The sequence below is a fragment of the Mauremys reevesii genome, linkage group 17, assembly GCF_016161935.1.
Source record: "Mauremys reevesii isolate NIE-2019 linkage group 17, ASM1616193v1, whole genome shotgun sequence".
Lineage (NCBI taxonomy): Eukaryota > Metazoa > Chordata > Testudines > Geoemydidae > Mauremys > Mauremys reevesii.
Genome location: NC_052639.1, coordinates 13,231,727 through 13,255,795, shown reverse-complemented (window position 1 = coordinate 13,255,795; position 24,069 = coordinate 13,231,727). Strand labels below are relative to the sequence as shown.

The 24,069-nt window shown below is 52.6% G+C and overlaps 1 protein-coding gene across 4 annotated transcripts; it reads left to right on the top strand.

Annotated features, from left to right (window-relative positions):
- Positions 1–12,707: 12,707 nt before the first annotated feature.
- Positions 12,708–20,239, top strand: LOC120385221 (zinc finger protein OZF-like). 4 transcript variants are annotated; one of them, XM_039504339.1, is made up of 4 exons: positions 12,708–12,755; positions 13,348–13,529; positions 18,141–18,254; positions 18,599–20,239. In XM_039504339.1, the coding sequence occupies exon 4, from the start codon at positions 18,607–18,609 to the stop codon at positions 20,062–20,064; it is 1,458 nt and encodes a 485-aa protein (XP_039360273.1). In that variant the 5' UTR covers positions 12,708–12,755; positions 13,348–13,529; positions 18,141–18,254; positions 18,599–18,606; the 3' UTR covers positions 20,065–20,239. The 4 variants fall into 4 exon arrangements, with proteins under 4 accessions (XP_039360273.1, XP_039360274.1, XP_039360272.1 ...); XM_039504340.1 differs by having other exon boundaries at positions 18,596–20,239; XM_039504338.1 differs by lacking the exon at positions 13,348–13,529 and having other exon boundaries at positions 12,713–12,755.
- Positions 20,240–24,069: the final 3,830 nt, after the last annotated feature.

Below are 24,069 nucleotides of genomic sequence, written 5' to 3'. Positions count from 1 at the left end.
ACTGAACAACAAGAAGGACTCAGTGGACTTTAGGCTCTAGTTTTCATTATTTTGGTTTTGAGTGCAGTTTTTTTGTACATAATTCTACATTTTCAAGTTCAACTTTCACAATAAAGAGATTGCACTACAGTACCTCTATTAGATGAATTGAAAAATATTATTTCTTTTGTTTTTTTACAGTAGAAATATTTGTAATCCAAATATATATACAGTGAGCACTATACATTTGTATTCTGTGTTGAAATTAATATATTTCAATATGTTGAAAACATAAAAATATTAAAATAAATGGTATTCTATTATTGTCTAAGAGTGTGATGAATTCCACAATTAATCACAATTTTTTCAATTCCTTGACAGCGCTATGTATAATCAGAGCCTTGTGAGAGAGCAGGTACCCTCAAGACCCAGATTGTGACAGGTCAGAAGGGGCAGCTATACTGTGAAATGAGCACTGGGGCAGCAGAGGGTGGGGTGGGGCAGAGGCTATACTGTATCATGAGCACAAGGGGGCAGCAGAGGGTGGGGTCCGGGAAGGGCGGCTATACGGTATCATGAGCACAAGGGGGCAGCAGAGGGTGGGCGTGGGGAAGGGAGGCTATACTGTATCATGAGCACAAGGGGGCAGCAGAGGGTGGGGTCCGGGAAGGGCGGCTATACTGTATCATGAGCACAAGGGGGCAGCAGAGGGTGGGGTCGAGGAAGGGTGGCTATACTGTATCATGAGCACAAGGGGCAGCAGAGGGTGGGGTGGGAAGGAGGCTATACTGTCTCATGAGCACACGGGGGCAGCAGTGGGTGGGGTGGGGGAAGGGAGGCTATACTGTATCATGAGCACAAGGGGGCAGCAGAGGGTGGGGTCCGGGAAGGGCGGCTATACTGTATCATGAGCACAAGGGGGCAGCAGAGGGTGGGGTGGGGGAGGGAGGCTATACTGTACCATGAGCACCAGGGGGCAGCAGAGGGTGGGGTCCGGGAAGGGCGGCTATACCGTATAATGGGCACTGGGGACAGGAGAGCGAGGGGTGGGGTAGGGTGGCTATACTGTGTAATAGGCACTAGGGGGCAGCAGGGGGTGGGGGTGGGGAAGGGCGGCTATACTGTATAATGGGCACTAGGGGCAGCAGAGGGTGGCGGTGAGGAAGGGCAGCTCTGCTGTTTAATGGGCTCTGAGGGACAGCAGGGGGAGGGGGAGGGTGGCAATACTGTATAATGGACCCTTGCCCCCGTTCAATCCCCCTGTTCCCTGCCCTCTGACCGCAGTGACACTAATCCACCCCCCCAACTCCCTGCCCTCTATCCAACACCCGCTCCCTTACCGTGCTGCCTGGAGGTGGGGCCCAGCTGGGCTGGGGCTGGGACTGGAGCCACTGGGCCGATGTTGGGGCCGGACCCGGGGCCGGGCAGGAACCGCGCCGCCCGGCGGACCCGGGGCAGGAACCGCGCCGCCGGCCGGACCCGGGGCAGGAACCGCGCCGCCCGGCGGACCCGGGGCAGGAACCGCGCCGCCGGGACCCCAGGGCCCAACCCCGGGCAGGAACCGCGCCGCCGGCCGGACGGGGCAGGAACCGCGCCGCCGGCCAGACCCGGGCCGGACCTGGGCAGGAACCGCGCCGCCCGGGCCGGACCCGGGGCAGGAACCGCGCCGCCCGGGACCCCGGGCCGGACTGGGCAGGACCCGGGCAGGAACCGCGCCGCCCGGGCCGGACCCCTGGGCAGGAACCGCGCCGCCCGGCCGGACCCTGGGCAGGAACGCGCCGCCCGGCCGGACCCTGGGCAGGAACCGCGCCGCCGGCCGACCCGGGCAGGACCCTGTGGCAGGAACCGCGCCGCCGGCCGACCCCGGGCCGGACCCTGGGCAGGAACCGCGCCGCCCGGCCGACCCCGGGCAGGAACCGCGCCGCCGGCCAGACCCGGGCAGGAACCGCGCCGCTGCCAGACCCCGGGGGCCGGACCCTGGGGCAGGAACCGCGCCGCCCGGCCAGACCCCGGGGGCCCAACCCTGTGGCAGGAACCGCGCCGCCCGGCCGGACCCTGGGGCAGGACCCTGTGGCAGGAACCGCGCCGCCGGCCGGACCCTGGGCAGGAACCGCGCCGCCCGGCGGACCGGGCAGGACCCTGTGGCAGGAACCGCGCCGCCGGCCGGACCCGGGCCGGACCCTGGGCAGGAACCGCGCCGCCGGCCGACCCCGGGCCGGACCCGGGGCAGGAACCGCGCCGCCCGGCCGGACCCGGGGCAGGACCCTGTGGCAGGAACCGCGCCGCCGGCCGGACCCCGGGGCAGGACCCTGTGGCAGGAACCGCGCCGCCCGGCCGGACCCCGGGGCAGGACCCCGGGGCAGGAACCGCGCCGCCCGGCCGGACCCCGGGGCAGGAACCCGGGGCAGGAACCGCGCCACCCGGCCGGACCCGGGGCAGGAACCGCGCCGCCCGGCCGACCGACAGAAACATGAACCGCTCCTGATTTGCTACTTTGGCTGCACTGAGCATGCGCAGCCGAACTGAGCATGCCCAGTAACCTGCGCTGTCGCCACTGCCCTCTCTTTGCCCTCACTGCTACTCCCCATTTGCTGCCTGCTCTTTGGGGGCGTTTAAAATGCTCAAGGGGGCAAATCGCAGCGGGGGGCTGCCAGGGTCTGAGCGGGGGGCAGAAATTGACTGGCCGGGGGGGGTCAAGCTGCTGTAGGCAGCGGCAGGAGAGCGGCTGAAGGGGAAAATCGGGGTGGGGGTGGAGCCGCGGTTAAGCCCAGGGGAGACGCTGCCAGACCCTGTGCGGGACAAACCCCGTTTAGGAGGGGGTGGGGACAGTGCCCCTCGGGACGAGCCCTGCTGGGCCTGCAGATCTGGGGTGTCGGGGCTCGGGGGCAGAGGCTGTTTTCAGTTGTGCCCCGTGTCAGCCCCGGAGCAGGGGGCGGGTTCCTGGGGCTGGGGCTTAAAGGCACCCGCAGCCCGATTCCTGCACTGTCAAAGCCCAGACACCGCGGCTCCTCTCGATCCTGTACAAGTGCTGCGGGGCTGTTACTGCTCCAGCCAGGAGACTGAATGTGGGAAATATTGTACAGACGCCCCCTCCCTCCCTCCCTCAAACTCTGCCTCTCACATTCTGACTATGTAAAAGTCTCTTCTATCATTTTCTATGTCTCTATGAAATCCCTGCAGCTCCTTTCTCTTATACAACGTGCTGATTTGGTAACTCCCTCCCAGAGCCCACATGTCTGTACCCCCTCCTGCACCCCAATCCCCTGCCCCAGGTCAGAGCCTGCACCCGTCACTCAAACTCCCCATAGCCTGCAACCCTCCTGCACCGCTAACTCCCTCCCAGAGCCTGCACCCCAAACAGGGCTGGATTAACCTGTTGTGGGCCCGGTGCTAAACATATTTGTGGGTCCCCATGGGGGAAATGGGGACATGAGGCATGGGGGCAGAGTCCTCAGAGCGAGGGGCTGACTGGGGACAATGGGATATGAGTCATGGCACGGCAGCCCAGTACAAGGGCACTGTTTACAAACCAGACCCACGCTGTCCAGCCCAGCCCTGCACTGCCATTGTGCTTCTTCCCCTTGGGGGTGGGCCCATGCTGCACCATGCTACCCCCTGTCCAGCACCCCTCTGGCTCCCTACGCGCAGTGCCACACCACCCAGAGACCCCACAAACCCCTGCCCAGCACCCTCCGACTCCCTATGCCCAGTGCCACACCACCCAGAGACCCCACAAATCCCTGCCCTGAACCCCTCTGACTCCCTTCACCCAGTGCTGCACCATCCAGAGACCCCACAAACCCCGGCCCAGTGCACTCCCAGATCACTCCCCCACCCACTCAGAACCCCCCCACAGATCCTCTCACTGACCAGTGCCCCCCAGCTGAAGACCCCCCCACAGCCCTCCCACAACTGCACAGTGCCCCACACCTTCCCACCCAGAGCCCCCCTACAGATCCCCTCACTGTCCAGTGCCCCCCACCACCACCACAACTGCAGTGACCCGCGCAGACCCCCCACACTTCCCAGCACCCACACACACACACAGATCTCCCCCACTGACAGGCCCCCAACACATAGATCTCCCCCCCCCCAGTGTCCAGCACCTACCCAGACCCCCTAGAGACCTACTCTCCCACACCCTAGCCCCCAGCCACAGTAGCCGGCCCTGATGGGAGGTGACTGTGGCTGCGAGGCTGAGATGGCAGCGCAGCCAGAACCGGTCCTGGGGCAGGATAACTCTGGCCTCTTGGGAGTGGTGGAAGCAGCCAGGCTGGAGCAGGAGCAGAGCCTACCCGGACCAGGCTCTCTCAGGACCCAGCTGAGCCTCCCCCCTCCCCGACTGTTCCCTGTGAGTGGCTGAGACTGGCCCAGCCTCTGCACCAGTCCCAGGTGGCTCTTCCCCCAGGGAGGCAGGTGGGACCCCACAGGTCCCAGGCAGTGGAGACAGCTCATAGCTGGAGCAGTGCTGGGTAGCGGGGCAGATCCCTGAGACGTGACTCCCGAGATCCTACCCAGCCCACCCACACCCATTGGCCCCGTGGCCAGCAGCCTTGCAGAGCACACACCTCTCTCTCTCCCTGCTTTCCTATCACCAGTTATGTTACTACAGGAATGAAATTGAGACATCCCATAAAACAGCTAGTTCCACATTGTTCTTCAAACCTCAGAGCATTGAAATGTAGCTTTGCATTTGAGATACTATATGACTGTAGTACATTTTGCACCGCCTGCATCTACACTGACATCAGGAGAGGAGAAGAGGACAAGACTGTCCCTAGCATATATGATTTTAAAGAAAGGAGACACACCCACACCCACTATCAATACAACAAGAAGGGAGAACAGTAGCTGGTGCCAAGAGAGAAGATGCAATGAAACCCTTCTGTACCCACAACTGATGTCTGAAAAGCATCAGTCACTCTGCAGATCAAAGAAAGAAAGAGCAGCCAGTTTCAGACAGATAGGATCCTTATGACCTATATAGGAGAAGTGCACTTCCCTATAGCAGTTTCCCACCATAATAAATAAATCCATAAGAAAATTAAGCAAAAATTAAGATTAGGAGTCTGATTGAAATTATGTACATTTTCAGCATTAGTTTAGTATGAAAATATTGCAGCTACTTTTCTTTTACTCCTGCCTTCATAAAAAGCAACAGAGTTATAACATATAATTACAAAGACTAAAGTGCATGCTTTACTATAATTAGGACCAGGCAATCCAAGATGAAAACTACACCGTGGCAGAGTCCTACAACCAGGTCTTTGAGGCCAATCCCTTTATCAATACAATCCTCAACCAAAATATGAGGAAGGAGACGAGTCACCCTCAAACTTTTGACAATAGCTCAAGGTCAGACACCCAGAAGACCAGCGCCATTCGTATTCTGGTTTTGGATAAAATACTTGATCTTGCCTACATCATAGAAACCTTCCTCTCTCCAAGTCTATACCCCACTACACCCTTTAGCGAAAAGTAACCATTAAAGAAGTTCTGAATCAGTCGTCTTTCTTCCCAATTTAGGTTTAACATAAAGCTGCAACCTAAGTAGCTATGGGAGATGACAGTGCAACTACTAGGTATTGGTGGGGGAAAAGTGTGCTACTAATGTCCTGGATATACTGGCAGGGCCGGCTTTAGGCTAATTCAACCAATTCCCCTGAATCAGGCCCTGCCCCTAAGAGGGTCCTGCGCCCAAGCCCCGGTTCGGTGTATTGGCAAGAGTCAGTGCACTGTACCGGGGTGGCCCGGCTTCTCCAGGGGACAATTTAAAGGGCCTGGGGGCCCTTTAAATTGCCACCACTGCCACACTGCTGGAGCCATGGGGTAGGGCTGTTGGGATCTGTGGGCTACTTAAAAAGTCCATCGCCCCCGTTGCTTCTATTGCCCCAGCCCTTTAAATAGCCACTGGAGCCCCGCCGCTCCCCCAGGGCTCCGGCAGCTGTGTACATGGCCAGGGCTGTGGAAGCAGGGGAGCCCCTGGTGGGGGAGGGAGGAGGAGGAGGGAGCACTTACCATACCGGGTGGTCTGTACCCCCTGTACCTGCACCCCCTGCCCTGTCTCCAGCCAACCCCTGCTGCACCCCCCCTGCCTGAAGCCAGCCATTCCTGCACTCCTCTGTCTTCAGCACTGCCAATCTATGCCACACCCCCCTATGGCCCTGCTTGAAGCCAGCCAGCCCACCCCACCCCACCCCACACACCCCTGTCTCCAGCCATTGCTGCACCCCTTGCCCTGCCTGCAGCCAGCCCCATGTCCACTGGTGCCCTGCAATTCCCTGGGCAGTGACCCTGCACACCTGCTTCAATGATGGGAGAAGAGAGCAGCTGGTACCCACACACATGTGCACACCCTAGGGTGACCAGACAGCAAGTGTGAAAAATCAGGATGGGGTGGAGGTTAATAGGATCCTATATAAGAAAAAGACCCCAAGATTGGGACTGTCTCTATAAAATCGGGACATCTGGTCACCCTAGCACACTCCCAGGGAGTGGCGGGGACCAGGGGCGGCTCTATACCCCAGCGCGCCAAGCAGGCACGTGGGGCGGCCCTTTCCCGGGGGGGCGGCATTTGGCTCCGGTGGACCTGCCGCAGGCAGGCCTGCGGGAGCTCAACCGGAGCCGCGGGAAGAGGGGACCCGCCGCGGGACCGGGGAAGGGCGGCGCAGCGCACCGCGCTGCTTGGGGCAGCCTGATTTCTAGAGCCGCCCTGGCGGGGACCCACACATGTGAAGCGGAGTTCATTTCTAGTTCAGGCCCATCTTTTTAAAAAAGAACTGTAGGTAGTGTTAACATACAGCCATATTTTCCTGGACATGTCAGACTTTTTGGTTTTTAAATTCCTGTTCGGGAGGAATTTTTAAATCTGGAAATATAGTAACCCTATTGGTACCAGAAATACATATTCTGGCACATCCCTTAAATCAGAACTTTTCATAGGGAACCGGCTGCTAAGAAAGGAAAGGCTTTTTTTCCCCACCTTTTTTTCCTTTTTTTTAAAGTCATCCCTGCTGGGGCCCCGCCGAAAATGTTTGAATTGGGTGGGCCCCAAACTTCCTAAAGCCGGCCCTAACTAGTCTGTTCAGTGTTATAGCTTTTAATATGCTACTGCAAACACTGTAATAGAGCATTAATGTCCCAATGTACTGTAGCTTGTTTTAACTTACCGTAATACTAGAAGTGGTGCATGTGAACATTGCCGTAACGAGGGCAAGGCGAGTGAGGCATTTGCCTCAGGCACGGAAAGTGAGGGGCTCAGAAAGTCTCTCCTTCAGCGGCAATTCGGCAGCAAGTCCTTCCCTCTTAGAGGGACTGTGGTACTCGTTGCCAAAGTGCCGCTGTTCGTCTTCAATGGAGAGGGGCAGCGACACGGCTCTTTTGCAGAAATTCGTCGGTGGATCCTTACCACTAATAGGGAAGAGTCGGACATGCTGCCTCTGTTCCTTGCCTTATGTGCCAAAAATCCCTACTGACGGCTCTGCATGTGAAGCTCTCTTAAAAGCTGACACTACAGTAGTGATATTCCCTAGCCAGCATGCATAGGGCTGGGTGTGGGGAAGGGGAGTGAATTTAGGTATAAGTAACATCTCTCACACCAAACAGGAACTTTTACAAAGTTCATTATTATGCCTTGTCTTACAAACACCAAAAACTATTATTACATATGGAGAAAGGTCAATAATCACCCCCTCCCCATATATACAGAGTTGTGCTTCTGCATATAGTATCTATGTCAGATTAATATTGAGTTACCAGCTGTTCAGGAATCAGTCAAGAGTCAGCTGCCAAGCCACATGTTGATTCCTATTGCAAACTGTATGGGTGACCCTTGAGGCATTCTGAAGCAAGAGATTACTGTAAAACTGTAAATAAGACGCAGAAAGAATAAAATTTTCCTAGGTTTTGTTTGTCAGATTTATTGTATTATGTATAGTAGGTGTTTAATATAAAAACCAGGTAGTATGGTTTACAATGTTTTAACAAGAGATTATTCTATTACCATTATCCAGTCAACTTGCACACTATTTTGAATTAGTGATAATTCACAGAGAGAGAAAGAAGAAAGCTGAATTTAGATAATTATTAACCAGATTCCTGGTTATTCACCAGCCACTTTGCTTCAGTCCATGGCATAAAGCATCATAAACCCAGGACAGTATTGACAAGATAATATTCACCTTGAATTTGCATCTGCTACACTCCCTGCCCCCGCCTCATTCCCAGTCACAATATTCAGGATATAGCCTAGTGAGAAAGTGGCCTGGCTGAAGCACGTAGCTGGCAACTGAAAACTAGTACTGAGTACAATAGCCTTGAGAACATTGCTTAATTCTGAGCACTGTGTCTGCAGTGAGATGCAGGGTGGCCCTGGTGCCATGGCACCATTGTAAAGTCGATACTGACTCTAATCCCATAGGCGGCAGGTTTGTATAATTTTTGGTGGTGCCCAAAATGGTGGTCCATCCCCCCGCTCTTGCCCTGTAAGCCGATATAAAATTAAGCTACAACGCATCAGAACCACAAGATTATAAGGGTCATTTAAAAGTGGAAAGTGAGACGCAGCACTTGCCTGCTTCAATATACGGTATTAAATTTTGTTACACCTGTTGTGCCAAATTGGGAATGTTCTTAATGTTTTCTCTGAATACTGTGTGGATGCCTCAGTTTCCCCTGCAAGGTGCCAACTGAAGGTGTTGGGGACAAAGAGATCAGGTGGCCTCCTTGTCCAGAAGAGATACAAAGGCTAGAGGAGGGAGTGTCAGTTTGGAGCTGGCTGGGGAAATGGGGAGAGGCCCAGAACTTGGGTCTAGGCTCCCCACCCTCCAAGATGGACCTGACTGAGGGGTCATTTTCTGTACCTACAAGCTCTGTTTAATCTGTGTTCCTGTTGTCTAACAAACCTTCTATTTTACCGGCTGGCTGAGAGTCACGTCTGACTGCAGAGTTGGGGTGCAGGGACCTCTGGTTGTCCCACGACCTGCCTGGGCCTCTCTCTCTTTTCCAGGCATTTGGAGGACACCTGATCTCTTTGTTCTCCAACACCTTCAATTGGCAGCTTGCAGGAGAGTGGCCCAGGCCATCAGGTGCCCGGAGACAGGGTTTCGGCCATTCTCTGTGCAGACAGCATCACACTGGCCCTCTAGGGCTCTACAACAATCACACCCCCTTATCCCACCATCTAGATCCTTGAGAAATGCACAGGGGAAACTGAGGCACCCACACAGTATTCAGAGAAAACATTAAGAACATTCCCACTTTGTAACACCTGTATACAACTAGTTATATACTTTAAAGGGGTGTAAAATAATCAAGTATTGTGCTAAACACAATGATACTCCAAACTGACCACCACATTTAAGTTGCACATTTTTCCCCTCAGGTGAGGGCTCTGGGGTGGGGCTGGGGATGAGGGGTTCACAGTGCAGGAGGGTGCTCAGGGTTGGGGTGCTGGGGGTGCAGGCTCTGGGGTGGGGCAGGGCTGGGGATAAGTAACTTGGGATGCAGACAGGCTGCCCCAGGGCTAGGACCAGAGAGGACTCCCCCCCACCCCATTATCAGCAGCAGCAAGCTCCAGGGGAGGGATCCCTCCTCTCCCCCCGCAGCACACTCACTCTGCAACACAGTCACTGCACATGCTCCTAGGGACTCTCTCAGGTCCAGAAAGCCCACTCGCCTCCCCTGTGGTGGGTATCGGGTGGCACAGAGTCCACTCTGGAACTGCTCCCCACCAAGCCAGTCAGGACTTTGGGGAGCCTCCTCTCCCTTGGAGCAGACTTTTTCAGGGCAAGCAGCTCACACATCTTCATCTCCTGGATCTCTCCTTAGTGCATTCAGCATCCTCTGCCCCTCCATGTGCTTCCCACAGCGATCCCACCCCAGCGGGGTCCAGGGGAAGCCACAGGGTCCTGCCCCCCCACTTCGCAGTCAGACGTGACTCTCAGCCAGCCAGTAAAACAGAGGTTTATTCGGTGACAGGAACACGGTCTAACACAGAGCTTGTAGGTACAGCGAACAAGACCCCACAGCCGGGTCCATTCTGGGAGCAGTGAGCCAGACCCCCACGTCTGCACTTCCCTCCTCATCCCCAGCCAGCTCCAGACTCCCAAACCCTCTCCAGCCCCTCCTCTCTGCTCAGCTCCTTTCCTGGGCCAGGAGGTCACCTGACCTCTTTGTCTCCAACACCTTCAGCTGGCACCTTTGCAGAGGAGGGCCCAGGCCATCAGTTGCTAGGAGACAGAGTGCCAGGCATTTAGGTGCACTGGCCCTTTGCTCTGTAGCAATCACACACCCTGATCCACCACCTACATACTTTAGAACGGCATAGGAGACACTGAGGCACAAACAGAGTATTCAGAGAAAACATTAAGAACATTCCCAGCTCGTCACACCGGGGTGGGGGGCTGCCATCATGTGTGGCCTCCCCACCCCTGCTATTCCCCCTGCGTGCTCTGTACCCACAAACCTTACCTCCCCTTTTCACGTATTCACACACAAATGAGTGGAAGTGCGCACCTCAATCATCCAATAGGTCAATTTGGCACATTAGCCAGGAGGAAGCAAATCGTGAGCGTTTTCGACCACAAACCCCATCCCTCCAGATTTGCAACCATCCCTGGACCAGTGACAGGGGCACAGCCAACCCTGGACCAGTGACAGGGGCACAGCCATCCCCGGACCAGTGACAGGTGTGTAGGCAGCCAAGTCATTGGAAATAATCAAGGAGGAAGCCATTGAAAAAAATGAATGGGGCCACTCTGGTTATTACCTTGGGGTCAGGGGAGTGCTCTGTACCCCCAAACCTTACCTCCCTTTTCATATATTCACACACAAAAAAGTGAAAGAGCATGCCTCAAGCATCCAATAGATCAGGGTTCGGCAACCTTTCAGAAGAGCTGTGCCGAGTCTTCATTTAGTCTCTCTGATTCAAGGTTTCGCATGCCAGTAATACATTTTAATATTTTTAGAAGGTCTCTTTTTATGGCTATAATATATAACTAAACTATTGTTGTATATAAAGTATATACGTTTTTTAACATGCTTAAAACACTTCATTTAAAATAAAATTAAAATGCAGAAACCCCCAGAATCCTGCAATAGGTCAGTGTGGCACATTAGCCAGGAGGAAGCAGAATGTGAGTGTTTTTGACCACAAACCCTGTCCCTCCTGATTTGCAACCCCATGGATCAGGCGGCAGCAAGTCCTGAGCAGGATCCCAGATGCTTACGTTGTGCGGCAGAAACTGCAACTAGTAGCAAAACGGGAGGGTTTTGAAATGTGTCGGTACACCCCCTCTTCTCGCTCGCTCGCTGTCACGGCTGGATATAAAGTCCAGGCAGAGTCCCCTGTTTTTCCTAAAATTTACTCTCTGGTCTCTGATTTTCACCCTATTTTTTTCCAAAGGTTTCAAATGGCCATTTAAAGTCTCTGATTTGGGGGGGGTTCCCGCCATATTATCAGCAGCGATTTGTCCTCGTTTGGGTGGGAAATTCTTGCCCCGAGTCATTCCCCAAAAGGGATCAGGGTCACTGGGGGCTGTTGGGGGAGCCCTGAGACGCGGCTGCCTCGGGGATGGGGTGGCCGTTCCCTGCTATCAACAGGGCACAGGAGGGGAAGGACGGAACAGGTCCCCCATGGAGTCTGCCCAGCCCCATTGTTCTGCTGTCCCCTTGCATGTTGTTCAGAGACTGTTACTGGGAGACTTTAGAATGTCTCTGTGGGCTCAGCCTGGCAGGAGGAATAAAGAGATCAAACGTTTTCCCAGCATGGCAGAATCTAGGTGTCTGTCTGCTGGGAAAGAATCGGGGGAATTGTGGTGTGAAATTAACTGAAGCCTGTTCTGAGACCTCCCCCATTTCCCTTCTTGCCCTGCCAGGCTGCAGAACAACTCCACATTTCACTCCAGCTCCTCCCGTCCTCCCATGGCACAGGGCAGAGAAATGGCTGCAGCGGAGCCAATTCAGGTAGGGATTATTGGGGGGTGGCTGGTGGGTTCCTGCAGGCGGGAGGAGGCAGCAATACACAGGTGGTGGGAAGGTTTGGGTCTGGCTTGGAGGTTCGAACAGGCAGGAAATTCACAGGGTGGAGAAAGGGAGGAGGCCAGGGGGTGGCAAACCTGCTGGGACTTGTTTGATATGTGGCTTAAAGTCTAGGATCAGAGCCGTGAGGTCTGGAGGTGAAATGCCCTGATTTATAGAAGAGGACACAACCCACCAAGGTGGGGCTAGGAAAACGGGCCAGACTCCCAGTGCTGGAGCCTGACCCGATTAACCAGCGGCTGCTGTGAGATACGAAGGTGACACTCAGCAGCGAGGCTTAGGGGAGATGACTTGGCCCCTCGTATCCAGCTCCTCACAATGAGGAGGGTGTTGGGCTCCCTACCAGGGAGCTCTCCCTGGCCCTTGCTAGGGCTCCACCTCCTGTATCAGCCCTGGCTAGTAAGTGTGTGATGGAACTGCTGGGAGAGACAAGGGGCTCTCGCTTTGTCCCCTCCCCCTGGTGTCTCCTGGATGCTCTGAGTGGGGTGGGGGTGGGACCGTGGTGACTGTGAGCTACTCAGAGCTTCCATTTGATTGGCTCCTCTCCCCATGAATAGTGGGGCTGTGGCAGGGGCAGCAGGCACTGAGTGGGGGGCTCTTGCTCTTTCAGGGGCCAGTGACCTTCGAGGAGGTGGCCGTGTATTTCACCGCAGGGCAGGGGGCTCTGCTGGATCCTGCTCAGAGAGCCCTCTACAGAGACGTCATGCAGGAGAACTATGAAAACGTGACCTCGCTGGGTAAGGGTTCCTGTCCCCTCGGTTCTTAGAAGGGGAGATATGCAGAGTTTAGATTCACATCATCCCCAGAATGCAATCTCTGCTCTGCCCTCTTTCAGCATTGCATGCCTTGGTTCTGCCAGCTGGTGCCCCAAGCTGGTCCCATCCCTTCCCCTAAGGCCCCGACACTGAGCCCCCACCCCAACTCCATTTCTCTCTGCTCCCCCCTCCTGGTGGCTCTGTCTAGCACCCACCCACACCCACACACTCAAAGCGGCCCAGGAGGTTTTCCCGCCTCAGGGTAGGAAGGGAGGCCTAGTGGTTAAGGCACAGGCATCGGGCTCAGATGTTCTGGGTTTGATTCTCTGCTTTGCCACAGATTCCCTGCTTAGCCTTGAGAAAGTCACGTCACCTCTGGGTGCCCTACATCCCACCTGCCCAATGGGGCTCATTCTGACCCTGCCTCCTAGGCTAAATCCATTCATGCCTGTGTGGTGATGCAGGCAATGGAGGTATCCAGGTTTTGGCATTCACAGCACCCCCTGGCAAGGAGTTCCAGAGGCTGACTGTGCGCTGTGTATAGAAATACTTCCTTTTGTTTGTTTCCCATCAGCTCTAAGACACCTGAAGGTGTATTTCCAGAATATACAAATGTTATCACCTTTCTCCAGTGGCAGTGCTGCCTTTTCCTATTAGTTACTCAGGAAGTAGAAATCAACTCTTAAACACTGCAATCTGTTTATACACTGCATTTGATATTTTGCCAGCACAAATGAAAACACACTTCAGTTCAAGGTATAGTAAAGATTCAAAACATAAAAACAAATTTAAAAAATTGAACTTTTATTTACAAATGACTGATCTAAAAGCCTGTTTTAGCCTCTGGAAACTGTTCAGTTTGTAATGTGATACATACTCAGGATTTCTATATCTCCAGTGACCCAACTGGATGAGTCTTAACCGTGCCTCAATGAAACTACAATATGACACGGTACATCTTAAATGTTATGAAGATTTGCCCTCTGAACAATGTCATTTCAAGGGCACACTCAAATATTATGGAAGCTAGTAAAGCGATCTGTTCTAAGGCAGTAAAAACAGATAGAACTAAGAGCACTCCAGGAATTGTTTAAAAAAATATCCCCAGAATCCAGAGACCAATTGAAGAAAGCAAACATTGTTGTTTGGGGATTGCGGAGCAGAGCTCTGTACAATAACTTCCTCTGATTTCCACTGGGAACAACTGAAATAACTATTTCACCAAAATACGACTGAATTAGACTATTATAGACTAAATAGAACTGAAATAAACTCTTACACTGAAAATAAAACTGACCAGTCTTGTGGGAGAGACTTTAGGAGATCAGCATCATCAGGTCCCTTCTCTTGGCCAAGGCTTGCCAGAACCTGCTCCCCCTGACTCATCCTATCAGCTGGGTGACAAGGAGCTATTTCCCACAGACAGTGCTTTGAGTGCCCCTCTGGTCCCCAGGCTGCTAGCGCGGCTGCTGGCTGCGGGGGCTGGCAGGGGGATTTCGAAGTGGCACAGGCTCTCAGCCAGAGGGGGCATTTGAGAACCTCATTAAAGACCCTCTGTGTGCAAGGGGTGGGAGTGGAGAGAACGATACAGCTCTCCCCTCTGGCTCCCAGCCAGGGAGCAGCAGCAGCCGGCACAAGGGGGAATTTACATTTCCCAGCTGCTGATCTCTGCAACAGCCCTATCAGCCAAAGCAACTTCTAGCTCCGCTTGTAGCTAAGGGCTTCTGGATCCTCCAGTGACAGAGGGGATGGGGAGCAGCAGTTCATTTTCTGGCTGTGCTAGGAAACTCAGGGAGGAGCAGAAGCCCCTCTGCCCTTCCCAAATGACGCCCTGGAAAGGGACCACCTTTACCTGCAGTAGGAGCCGGGCTAGGAATTACAGCCACACACTGCTGGCTCCATGGGCGGTGGGTGAACAGCTGGCGTGGGCAGGCTCGCTCCCCCGCCCACCAAACGGATTGGTTGGAAACAGTTAATGCTGGGACAGGCTGAGGGGGCCCCCATTCGCAAGGGCTGATTTGTGGCTGCCACAGCTGATTATCCTGGTGGATGCTGAGCACCCACTCGTTTTCCCCCGGATGCTCCAGCCCCGGCATGCCCACGGAGTCGGCACCTATGAGCAACACCCCAACGCACCCGTGACACACGCTGGCGCTCTGCCCTCCCCTGCCACCACTCTGGGAACAGCGCACAGGGGCAGCACAGCGCGACGTCTGACATCTTCTCTTTGCTAAGGGAAAGTCTGGATTTGAGTTCGGTGTGACGACCCCTGGCCGTGTCACAAACACTGAGCCTGCTCCATACAAACCAGCTCGGACTTGCGAGATAATCCCGCTCTGTAATCCTGCGGGGCCGTCCCTCTGGGTCCAGCCCTCAGGGAGGCCACGCAGAGCCCTTAGCACTGCATTCAATTAGCGGGGAAATGAGCTGTCTTTAGAGCTCAGTCTGCTGGCTCTGGCTGGGCAAGAGTGAGTCTGTGAACCCAGCCTGCAGGCAGGGAGGGCACCAGCGGTTAGGGGCTGACTCTGCACACACTGCAACCCCTGTGGGTCAGCACCTCCCTCCCACCCGCCAGCGATCAGCTGTCCTGCGGCGGGCAGGAGGGCGGGACAGTGGTGCGAAGAGGCAGGGCAGGTGGGCGCTTGGAGGAAGGGGTGGAGTAGGGGCAGGGCCTGAGGCGGAGTGGGGGTCAAGCACCCCCTGACAACTTGGTAAATGGGCGTACAACTTGGGTAAATATGGTCAGGGCAGAGTAACATAGTCTGGAAGCCCAGGCCCTTAGTCAGGGCAGGGCATCAGGCAGTTAGGGGCTCTGGCAGGGGTTAGGCCTGGCCTAATGCAGGGAGGCTGTCACCCCAGGGGTGGGCTGGCAGGAGGTAGGGGGACCCGAGCTCACCCTACTCCACCAGGTCCCAGCCCAGGGCCATGACAGTGGCGGAGTGGTCCACCACAGGATCAGCAGGGATCTGCCTGTCACACGCCAGCCTAGTAACCGGCCAAGGCCCAACCAGACTCATCTGGTTTCCATGGGCTACTTGCTTCCTTCTCTGGGTTTGGGACCTCTGTGTTGTACGTGTCCTTGTCCCCCTGGGATGGGTGGTGAGCCGTAGCCCCAGCCGCTCCTGAGCACCTTGGCCAGCCGGTGGCTCTGGGAGCTCAGGCCAGTCCTCAGGCAGCAGAGCTGGGAGTTCCTCCATGGTCTCGTGCTCCGGCAGCGGCAGGGGAAACATCCATCTCCCTCGGCAGCTCCAGCGCATGTAAGCCGCAGGATGCGCTTCTGGCGGGGGGGGGGGGGGTGTGGCTTTCCTGTTCTGCAGCCCAAGGGGTGGGTTGTGGTCCTCCCAGGTCTAGGGCTGAGGCAGGCCACGCCTCCATGCTACACACTCCCTTACCCTCCCCCTGAGTGTTCCTTCTGCGTCATGGCCTTCACTTTGTCTTTGATCAACCCTGGAGTCTACTAGCATGTGCGCCACCAGGCTGCTGACAGTCTCCGTGACAACAACACACCCTTGTGCACCTTCAGTGACACAACCGACAACACCCGGCGCTGAGATGAGGCAGACTAGGTGTTAATAGGCACTTCTCTTCCTACCACAGTCACAGCTCTACCGAGCTGCTCCCATTGATCCTCGCGCCGTTCGGACACAGCTGGGGGGCATGCAGATAAATGCTGGTTTTCCCATCTGTGGAACACAACAGAAACAGTGACGTTCTCTCAGTCCTTCCTCGTGTCTATTGTAGAGTCATAGATTTTGTGGCCAGAAAGGACTATTCATCCATCCTGTATAAGACAGGTTATAGAATTTCATCCAGCTACTGCTGTATTGAGCTGAACACCTTGTGTTTGAACAAACCATCTTCCAGAAAGGCAGCCAGTCTTGACCTGGAGACTTCCTGAGATGGAGAAGATGCCTCTTACTTTCATAGTTTGTAAACGTTTACACCAGCCTTACTGCACTATTTCCTATGCTTAGTGCCAACTCAAGGGTTAAGGAAGGGCAGAGTTAAGGTTGTGTGGCAGGTGTGGCATGTATTTAAACTTATAATTTCCTAGTTTTCAAAGGTTTAAGTTTGTCTCCCATCCACATGCTGGGAGACACGAGGCAGCACTGGGCAGTGTTAACGGCATGAATATAGTTCATGGGTATTTATTTACCTTGATTTTTAGTGGATTTTTTGCCAGTATAACTGTATCTACCTTAGAGCTTTTCCTGACCTAGCTACGATAGTTAGCGGTGTGGTTTTTCACACCCCCATCTGACAGAGCTATGCTAGCAAAACTTTTAAGTGTAGACCGGGAAGACTGTTTGGATTTTAGATCACTTTAAAATGTGACTCTGAACCCAAATATTTTGTAATCAGAGGGCAAAACTTCCAAGGTGAACGTCTGCTGAATGCAAGAAAAAAGGACAACATGTGTTGTCTGAAAGGTAGCAGATGTGGGGCTCAATCTCACATTCATGGGTGTAGCTCAGGTTCAATGACCACAGCCAACCCAAAGCAACAGCCAACCCTCGAGCCAGACCAAAGAAACGGGGTGTGGGGGGGCACCTACTAACTGAGATGAATGCCAAGTGACTGAGCTCCGTCGGGGGGAAATCAGAGCCATAGTTTCAGCCCCAGCTGTGTGCAAGCAAATGTTACAAGAGCAAGATGATTGTTTAAAAAGCCACCTTATGTGTGGGGGCTCTTAGGATCCTTTACAAATCATCCCATATTTGGACCACAAACTCTTCCCTGAATGCCCATGAAAAATTTGCCCAGCAAATTTCAAGACATTTCGAAAAAACCTGTGGAATTTAGGGTAGTTAGAATAGTTGGTCTTTAACCAAAAAATATTCCTGTTGACCTAGCCGTTGCCTCTAGGGGAGGTGGGTGACCTACACTGACAGGAAAGCCCAGTGTCTACACCAGCTCCCTACAGCAGTAGAGTTGTAGTGTCTCAAGTGTAGACAAGCCCTGAGATACGACATTCAATGACACCCCCCGTCCCGCCTATTCCTCACTGCGCTGAATCCCACCAGTCCATGCTCACTGGTCCCGGCTCTCCTACAACTCTCCCGTTCTCTCTGGGTTTCTCTCTGGGGTGAAGAAGCAGGTCCAGTGTAACTTCCCCTCTGGCTGGAGTCTTAACTTCCTGGAACACGGAGTTCCTTTCTCTGTGTTTGAGGAGCCCCTTTGCTGAGCAGTGTCTGGCTGTGTGTGTTCCCAGCAGAGATGGGGATAGTTAAATCCCTCATATGCAGAGTCTCCTGCATCTGGGGAGCTGCCCCCAGGATTTCACTGCTGTAAAATGGGCTGGGCTTAAAGTAATAGAAATGTCCCATGAATTCCCCTGATCTCCCTTGTTTTCTTTCCCCTGAGCAGGGTGTCCAGTTTCCAAACCTGATGTGATCTCCCAGCTGGAACGAGGGGAGGAGCCATGGGTCCCGGATCTCCAGGGCTGTGAGGAAGGAGAGATCCCGAGAGGTGCCTGTGCAGGTGAGGGATCATTAAACCAACTCAAAGCTCTCAGTGCCTGAAGGAAACAGCTGGGAGGCCCTAAAAGCCTTGTGAGCTCTCGGGTTTCAGGAGTGTCCCCAGGAGGCCTTGTATCCTCAGGGCAGCTGTCGCTCATGGCTTCCTGCGCATCCTGACTGACACCTGGCGGAGCTCCCTCCCTGAGGGGATGTGGAGGCAGAATTGTTCCCCTCCTCTCTTCCCTATGGGGAAGAGTTTTGGAGAATTCAGCTACTAGGTTTCTTTTCTGTCTCTCCAGCTCTAATTTTGGTTTGTTTCCCCCTTTTACATCCCTGTGTCTGAGGTTTCTCTCTCTGTCCCAGCAGGTGCTGGGATGGTGAGTGAGGAGAAGAAGCAGAATCCTCAGCAGGAAGATTCTGAGCAAGTGGCACCACATGGGGGATTATCGCACGGCTCCAGAGGGAATGTGTCCAGGCGTCGTGTGCAGGGGAAGGCCTGTGAGAGTCAGCACAGACTAGAGAGGGAGCAGAGAAACCAGCCAGCGGAAAAAGTGGGTAACTCCATTAATTGTCAGGGAACTCACCAGGACCTCCTGGAAACCACAGCCCAGCCAAGAATACCTACAGGAGAGAGAAAAAACACATGCGCTGAGTGTGGAAAGCATTTCAGTAGCCACTCAGGCCTTTTAAAACATAAGGGAATCCACACTGGAGAGAGGCCCTATGGATGCAATGTGTGTGGGAAAACCTTCAGTCAGAGCATTCACCTTATTCGACATCACAGGATCCACACAGGAGAGAAACCCCATGAATGCAGTGAGTGCGGGAAAACCTTCACTCTGAGCTTCACCCTTATTAACCATCAGAGGATCCACACAGGAGAACGACCGTATACATGTAGTGAGTGTGGGAAAAAGTTCACTCAGAGCTCAGGTCTTGTTAAACATCAGAGGATCCACACAGGAGAGAAACCTTATGAATGCTGTGAGTGTGGGAAAAGCTTTACCGACAGGTCAGACCTTATTAATCATCAGAGGATCCACACAGGAGAGCGACCCTATAAATGTAGTGAGTGTGGGAAAAAGTTCACTCGGAGCTCAGGTCTTCTTATACATCAGAAGATCCACACAGGAGAGAAACCCTACAAATGCTGTGAGTGCGGGAAAAGCTTCATTCAGAGCTCAGCCCTTAATCAACATCAGAGGATCCACACAGGGGAGAGAACCTACGAGTGCTGTGAGTGTGGGAAAAGCTTCAGTCAGAGCTTTCACCTTATTCGACATCACAGATTGCACACAGGAGAGAAACCCTACAAATGCAGTGAGTGCGGGAAAAGCTTCACTCAGAGTTCAGCCCTTAATAAACATCAGAGGATCCACACAGGGGAGAGACCCTACGAATGTTGTGAGTGTGGGGAAAGCTTCTCTGTAAAGTCAGACCTTATTGAACATCAGAATATCCACATGGGAAAGATACCTCATCAGTGCTCTGAGTGTGGAAAAACTTTCACACAGAGTTCATCCCTTAATGCACATCAGAGGATCCACACGGGAGAGCGCCCCTATGAGTGCTGTGAGTGTGGGAAACTGTTCAGACAGAAATCAACCCTAATTACGCATCAGGCAAGGCACACAGGAGAGAGACCCTATCAGTGCTGTGATTGTGGGAAAGCCTTCAGTGTGAGCTCAGACCTCATTGTACATCAGAGAATTCACACGGGAGAGAGACCTTATCGATGCTCTGAGTGCGGGAAAAGTTTCACCCGGAGCTCACCCCTTAAAAGACATCAGAGTGTTCACAGGAGAGAGAGACAGCATAGAAACTCTGTGTAGGGCGGAGAAAAAAATTAAAAAAAACAAAACACATTTGCTAATTCCCACATAGTGACCTTATGGGTTGTTTGCACCATTTGTGTCACTCTGTTCTCTCAGACCCCTCGTGTGTTGACCACTCATGCCTTTTACAGGTCGCCCTTCCCTAGGTGAATCCCGTGGTCCTTGCTCCTGTGAGTCATTGCAGTGTGTGTCCTTCCAGCAAGGAGTTTCCATCAGCCCCAGGTGGGGGAAATTGGGGTGACCACAAGTAGCCTCACTGAGTGCGAATGGACCTGGGCTTTGACTTCTGCTCTAGGATTTCCCTTGGAGTCGGCGTGCTCGAGGTAGCTATCCTGCTGTAAACACACCACTCTGTTTGCAGTGCTGACATCGCCCAGGCACAGGGGTTGGGGTTAGCTGGCATCTTCCCCTTTGGCCTGTCCTAATGGACACCCATTTTCCTGGTCTGGACAATCCCTGAGCATCACGTTTATACTGTCACCCCAGTAGCAGAGCGATTGTTAGTCACCAAGTTCCCTCTTTGCTGACAAAATGTCTCCTTCCCAGTTGTGCTCGCGCTGGTACAGGTTGTGCTGGGCAGCAGATATTTTTACTTTTATCAGTTTCCTTATTGACAATACATTTCAGTATAGCAAAGAGGAGAAGCAGGAGTAGGACAAATGTTTCATTTCAGCCTCTGCGATGGCGGAAGGAAGTGGGGTGAGTCGGAGGGATTCCCTCCTTCCCCATCACCATCAGTATGCCCTCTCACTCCAGCAGTGCTGGCGTCTGTGTGAGGCACAATGGAGTTTCTCCACCTCTATTCTACCCCTCCAGCTCCCAGAAAGTCTCTGCAATTAGTATCAATTTGATCCTAAATCTGACTCATTAGAGCTGGCAATGGAAGTGTCCCAGACCTGGTGGGGAATTCCAAACACTGTGACATCATTCTGAGTTTAAATCCCAGTTGCTATCTATTGATGAAGCCACTTCTGGCTTAATTTATTGTTGTCTTTCCCCCCACCGCTGCATGATGACATTGCAGAAGCTCTAGTGCAGTTCACGCACCAGGAGAGGCTGCTCCAAGCCATTGGGCCTGCTGCCAAGGAAACAGGAGCGCTTAGGCCTCCATCCACTCTGAAATGGTAACAACAGCAACCCCCCGATTGCAACTAAGTGAAGTAACTGGGTGCATGTGGGCTATTTGGGAAACACTTTCCCTGTCTGAGTTGATGTGGAGAAAACAAGTACGTTTGTGAACTTGCCCATGATAGATGCTCAAATGTGGACTGAAATGAACTCCGTGTTGAAAGTGAGATAACTGCAGAATATCTATTTTTAATAAGTTTCCCCTCCTTTGGTGCTTACAGGGATTCTGAGGCAGAAGTGTTTCTAGTCCCTAACTTACACCCTGTGCCACCAGATTAAAGAAACAAATTGGGCATGTTTGGAGCAGCCATTCCTCACTAACTCCGCTCAGATGTTGGGTGGTTTGGTAAAGGGCTGTGTTCCGGAGGAATGGAAACATACCGTGACCAAGGCCAAGGATTTGGAAGAACTCAGGCTGATATAGCAGACACCCACTAGTTGATTGTTGCCCCAGAGAAGGAAGCTGTGGTGAACTACGGTCCAGGTAAAATTGTTTGTTTCTAACACCACTCCCTAGTTCAGTGTCACTGATTACAGTCCCAGGGCTTGGCTACACTGGAGAGCTGCAGCGCTGGTGGTGGCTTTACAGCGCTGCAACTCACTCACCGTCCACACTGGCAAGGCACATACAGTGCTGTATCTCCCTGTCTACAGCGCTGCATGTACTCCACCCCAGTGGATGCCAGGGCTACACTGGAAGGTCCTTCACTATTTGGATCCAGAGTTCCATGATGCAAAGTGAAAAATAGTTGATGCCTTTAGAGGGGACTTTCCTTCCCCAGCCTGATTGAGCACCAAGGACTTCCATTCTGTTAGAATGACAGTAACGGAGAAGGGACTCAATGTGTCAGGCTCCAGTTTCAGAAAGCTGGAAGTACAAGTGTTGAGTCCTGATTCTGTTCTTGCTCTTGTCACTTCATTTTGCTCTTGTCTGGTGTAGTTGTACCACTCCGCCTCCACTTCCTGCTACTATGAACGATTGGCAGGAGTGAATATAGAGCCGAGTCCTTTTTCTCATGATGCAAAGCGTGAGCCCCTTCCATCAACACTTCTTTCAGAAGAACCAGAGATCAATGAACTCACAGATGTGGAAAGCTCCTAGGCTGGTGTCGCCAACATTTACGCAGTACTTGCTTGCTGGAAATGGGGCTTAAAATGAAACAAACAGGTATGATAAGATTTTATAATCTTTGACTATGTTCTCGTTCCCAGCGAAAATGAAGTTAAACATGAAGTTCATTATTGCTTAAAGCCTAGCTTAGTGATTTCCTGAATTATATTGGAAGCCCGCGACTTCCATTGGTTCACCTTTTTTTGTTAGTACTATACGAACTGATGGCCATTCCTGTCAAGTTTATTTGATGTCACATATCCCCTTTGGACTGGGGAGTGCTGACATAAAACATCACTCCAAGGCTGAGGTGGCGGAATGTCTAGGAGAAATAGCGTATAGGAGAATACGGACCCAGTCTAGAAGACAGTTATTTCTATTTCAAATGGAATTTTTTCTGACAAGCTCCAAAGTAAAATTAATAAGGCGACAAGTTCTATAACCTTTTACCCAGTTAGACAGCATGGGTCACTGAGTTCCTCTCGTCTCTGCAAAGTGAAGATGTATGATGTCTGTCAGGAGATGCCCGCGATTCTTTTTATGAATGGCAGTGGATGCATGAGGCAATAGGTAGTTTGTTCGGGTTTTTTGTTTATTTTGGCTACCCATTATATTTATGACAGCTGAGACCCCTTTTCCTTTTTTAAGGAAGCCAACTGTCACAGTTCAGCCTTTTAACCCCCAGGCAAGGCTAATGTAACTTCTTAACAGTCCTTGGATTTCGTTCATTTTGGAGATCTTTGGGGTTCAAACCTCCACAATGCTTGTGGTTCTCAACAGCCGATATTTTAAGAATACTGGTGGCTTTAATGGGACTTTTCCAAACTGCTGATAACCCAAAGTTTGCCTCGCTTGAAATGGATCAGGCAACAGTGTCTGTAAACAAAACGTCCTTCGCTCCTTATATGCCCGGAGACTTCAGGGGAATGACTGTAATGTGGGGTGAGCTGGAATCCTCAACCATAAAGACCAAGGTAAAGGCCAGAAGCCCTTTTGCACCCTCAACCTGTCAAATAAAGATGGACATTCCAGGACACTGACTGATCCCCTCTGGGGAAGGAAGACATATCAGCAACAGGCTGTGCCAGCCTTGACCTCTCTCCCCGTACCTGAGAAAGCTTATGAATGTGGAGTACTGAGCCTGTGACCTCGTCACCTAGACTGCAGCTTTAGCTCCTACTCCATGGGAGTCCAAAAAGCTGCAGCGTTTCCATCACGTCAATTTCAATGTCTTATTGTTTGATTTTTACAAACTGGGTGTCATCCCAGTCTTTCTATTGTACTGCAGTGGGGCTCTGCACGTACCTGTGTGTATGAAACCTGTCACATCCATGCAGGGAAGGAGATAGAAAAAAATTCCCAAATCTAAATAACTAAAATATTGCCCATCAAAACAATTGAATATGTGCTCCTCATTCTGTGAAAGTGTTCAAATAACCTCAGCTGTCAGAGTTCTGTGTATTAAGGTCTGTCTCTATTAATTTTGTGTAGTAAGGTTTGTCTCTATTCAGTTTTTTATCTTTGGAAGCCACCAGGAGAAGGTTAGCCACATACTGATGAAATCGAAGAGGGAAGCTCTGAGGTTGTGGCTTAAATGTGAACAATCAATTGATGTTAGTATTGAAATATTCGAGCGGCTCAGTGCAGATCACACTGCCTGAGTGAAATTCAGTAGCTGAGATGAATAACTAAATGCACAACTGCCTCCTTGGTTCCTGTTTCCGGATTTCGAAGGGTTGATTTTCTGCTGTATTATTCTGATG

What these genes read in the sequence shown, in the direction of transcription:
- LOC120385221 (XM_039504337.1), top strand. Translation starts at nt 12,722, where the DNA reads ATGCAGGAGAACTATGAAAACGTGACCTCGCTGG. An exon ending in TGAAAACGTGACCTCGCTGG is followed by an intron (nt 12,756 to 18,140) that starts GTAAGGGTTCCT and finishes TCCCCTGAGCAG; the next exon opens with GGTGTCCAGTTTCCAAACCT. An exon ending in CCCGAGAGGTGCCTGTGCAG is followed by an intron (nt 18,255 to 18,595) that starts GTGAGGGATCAT and finishes TCTCTGTCCCAG; the next exon opens with CAGGTGCTGGGATGGTGAGT.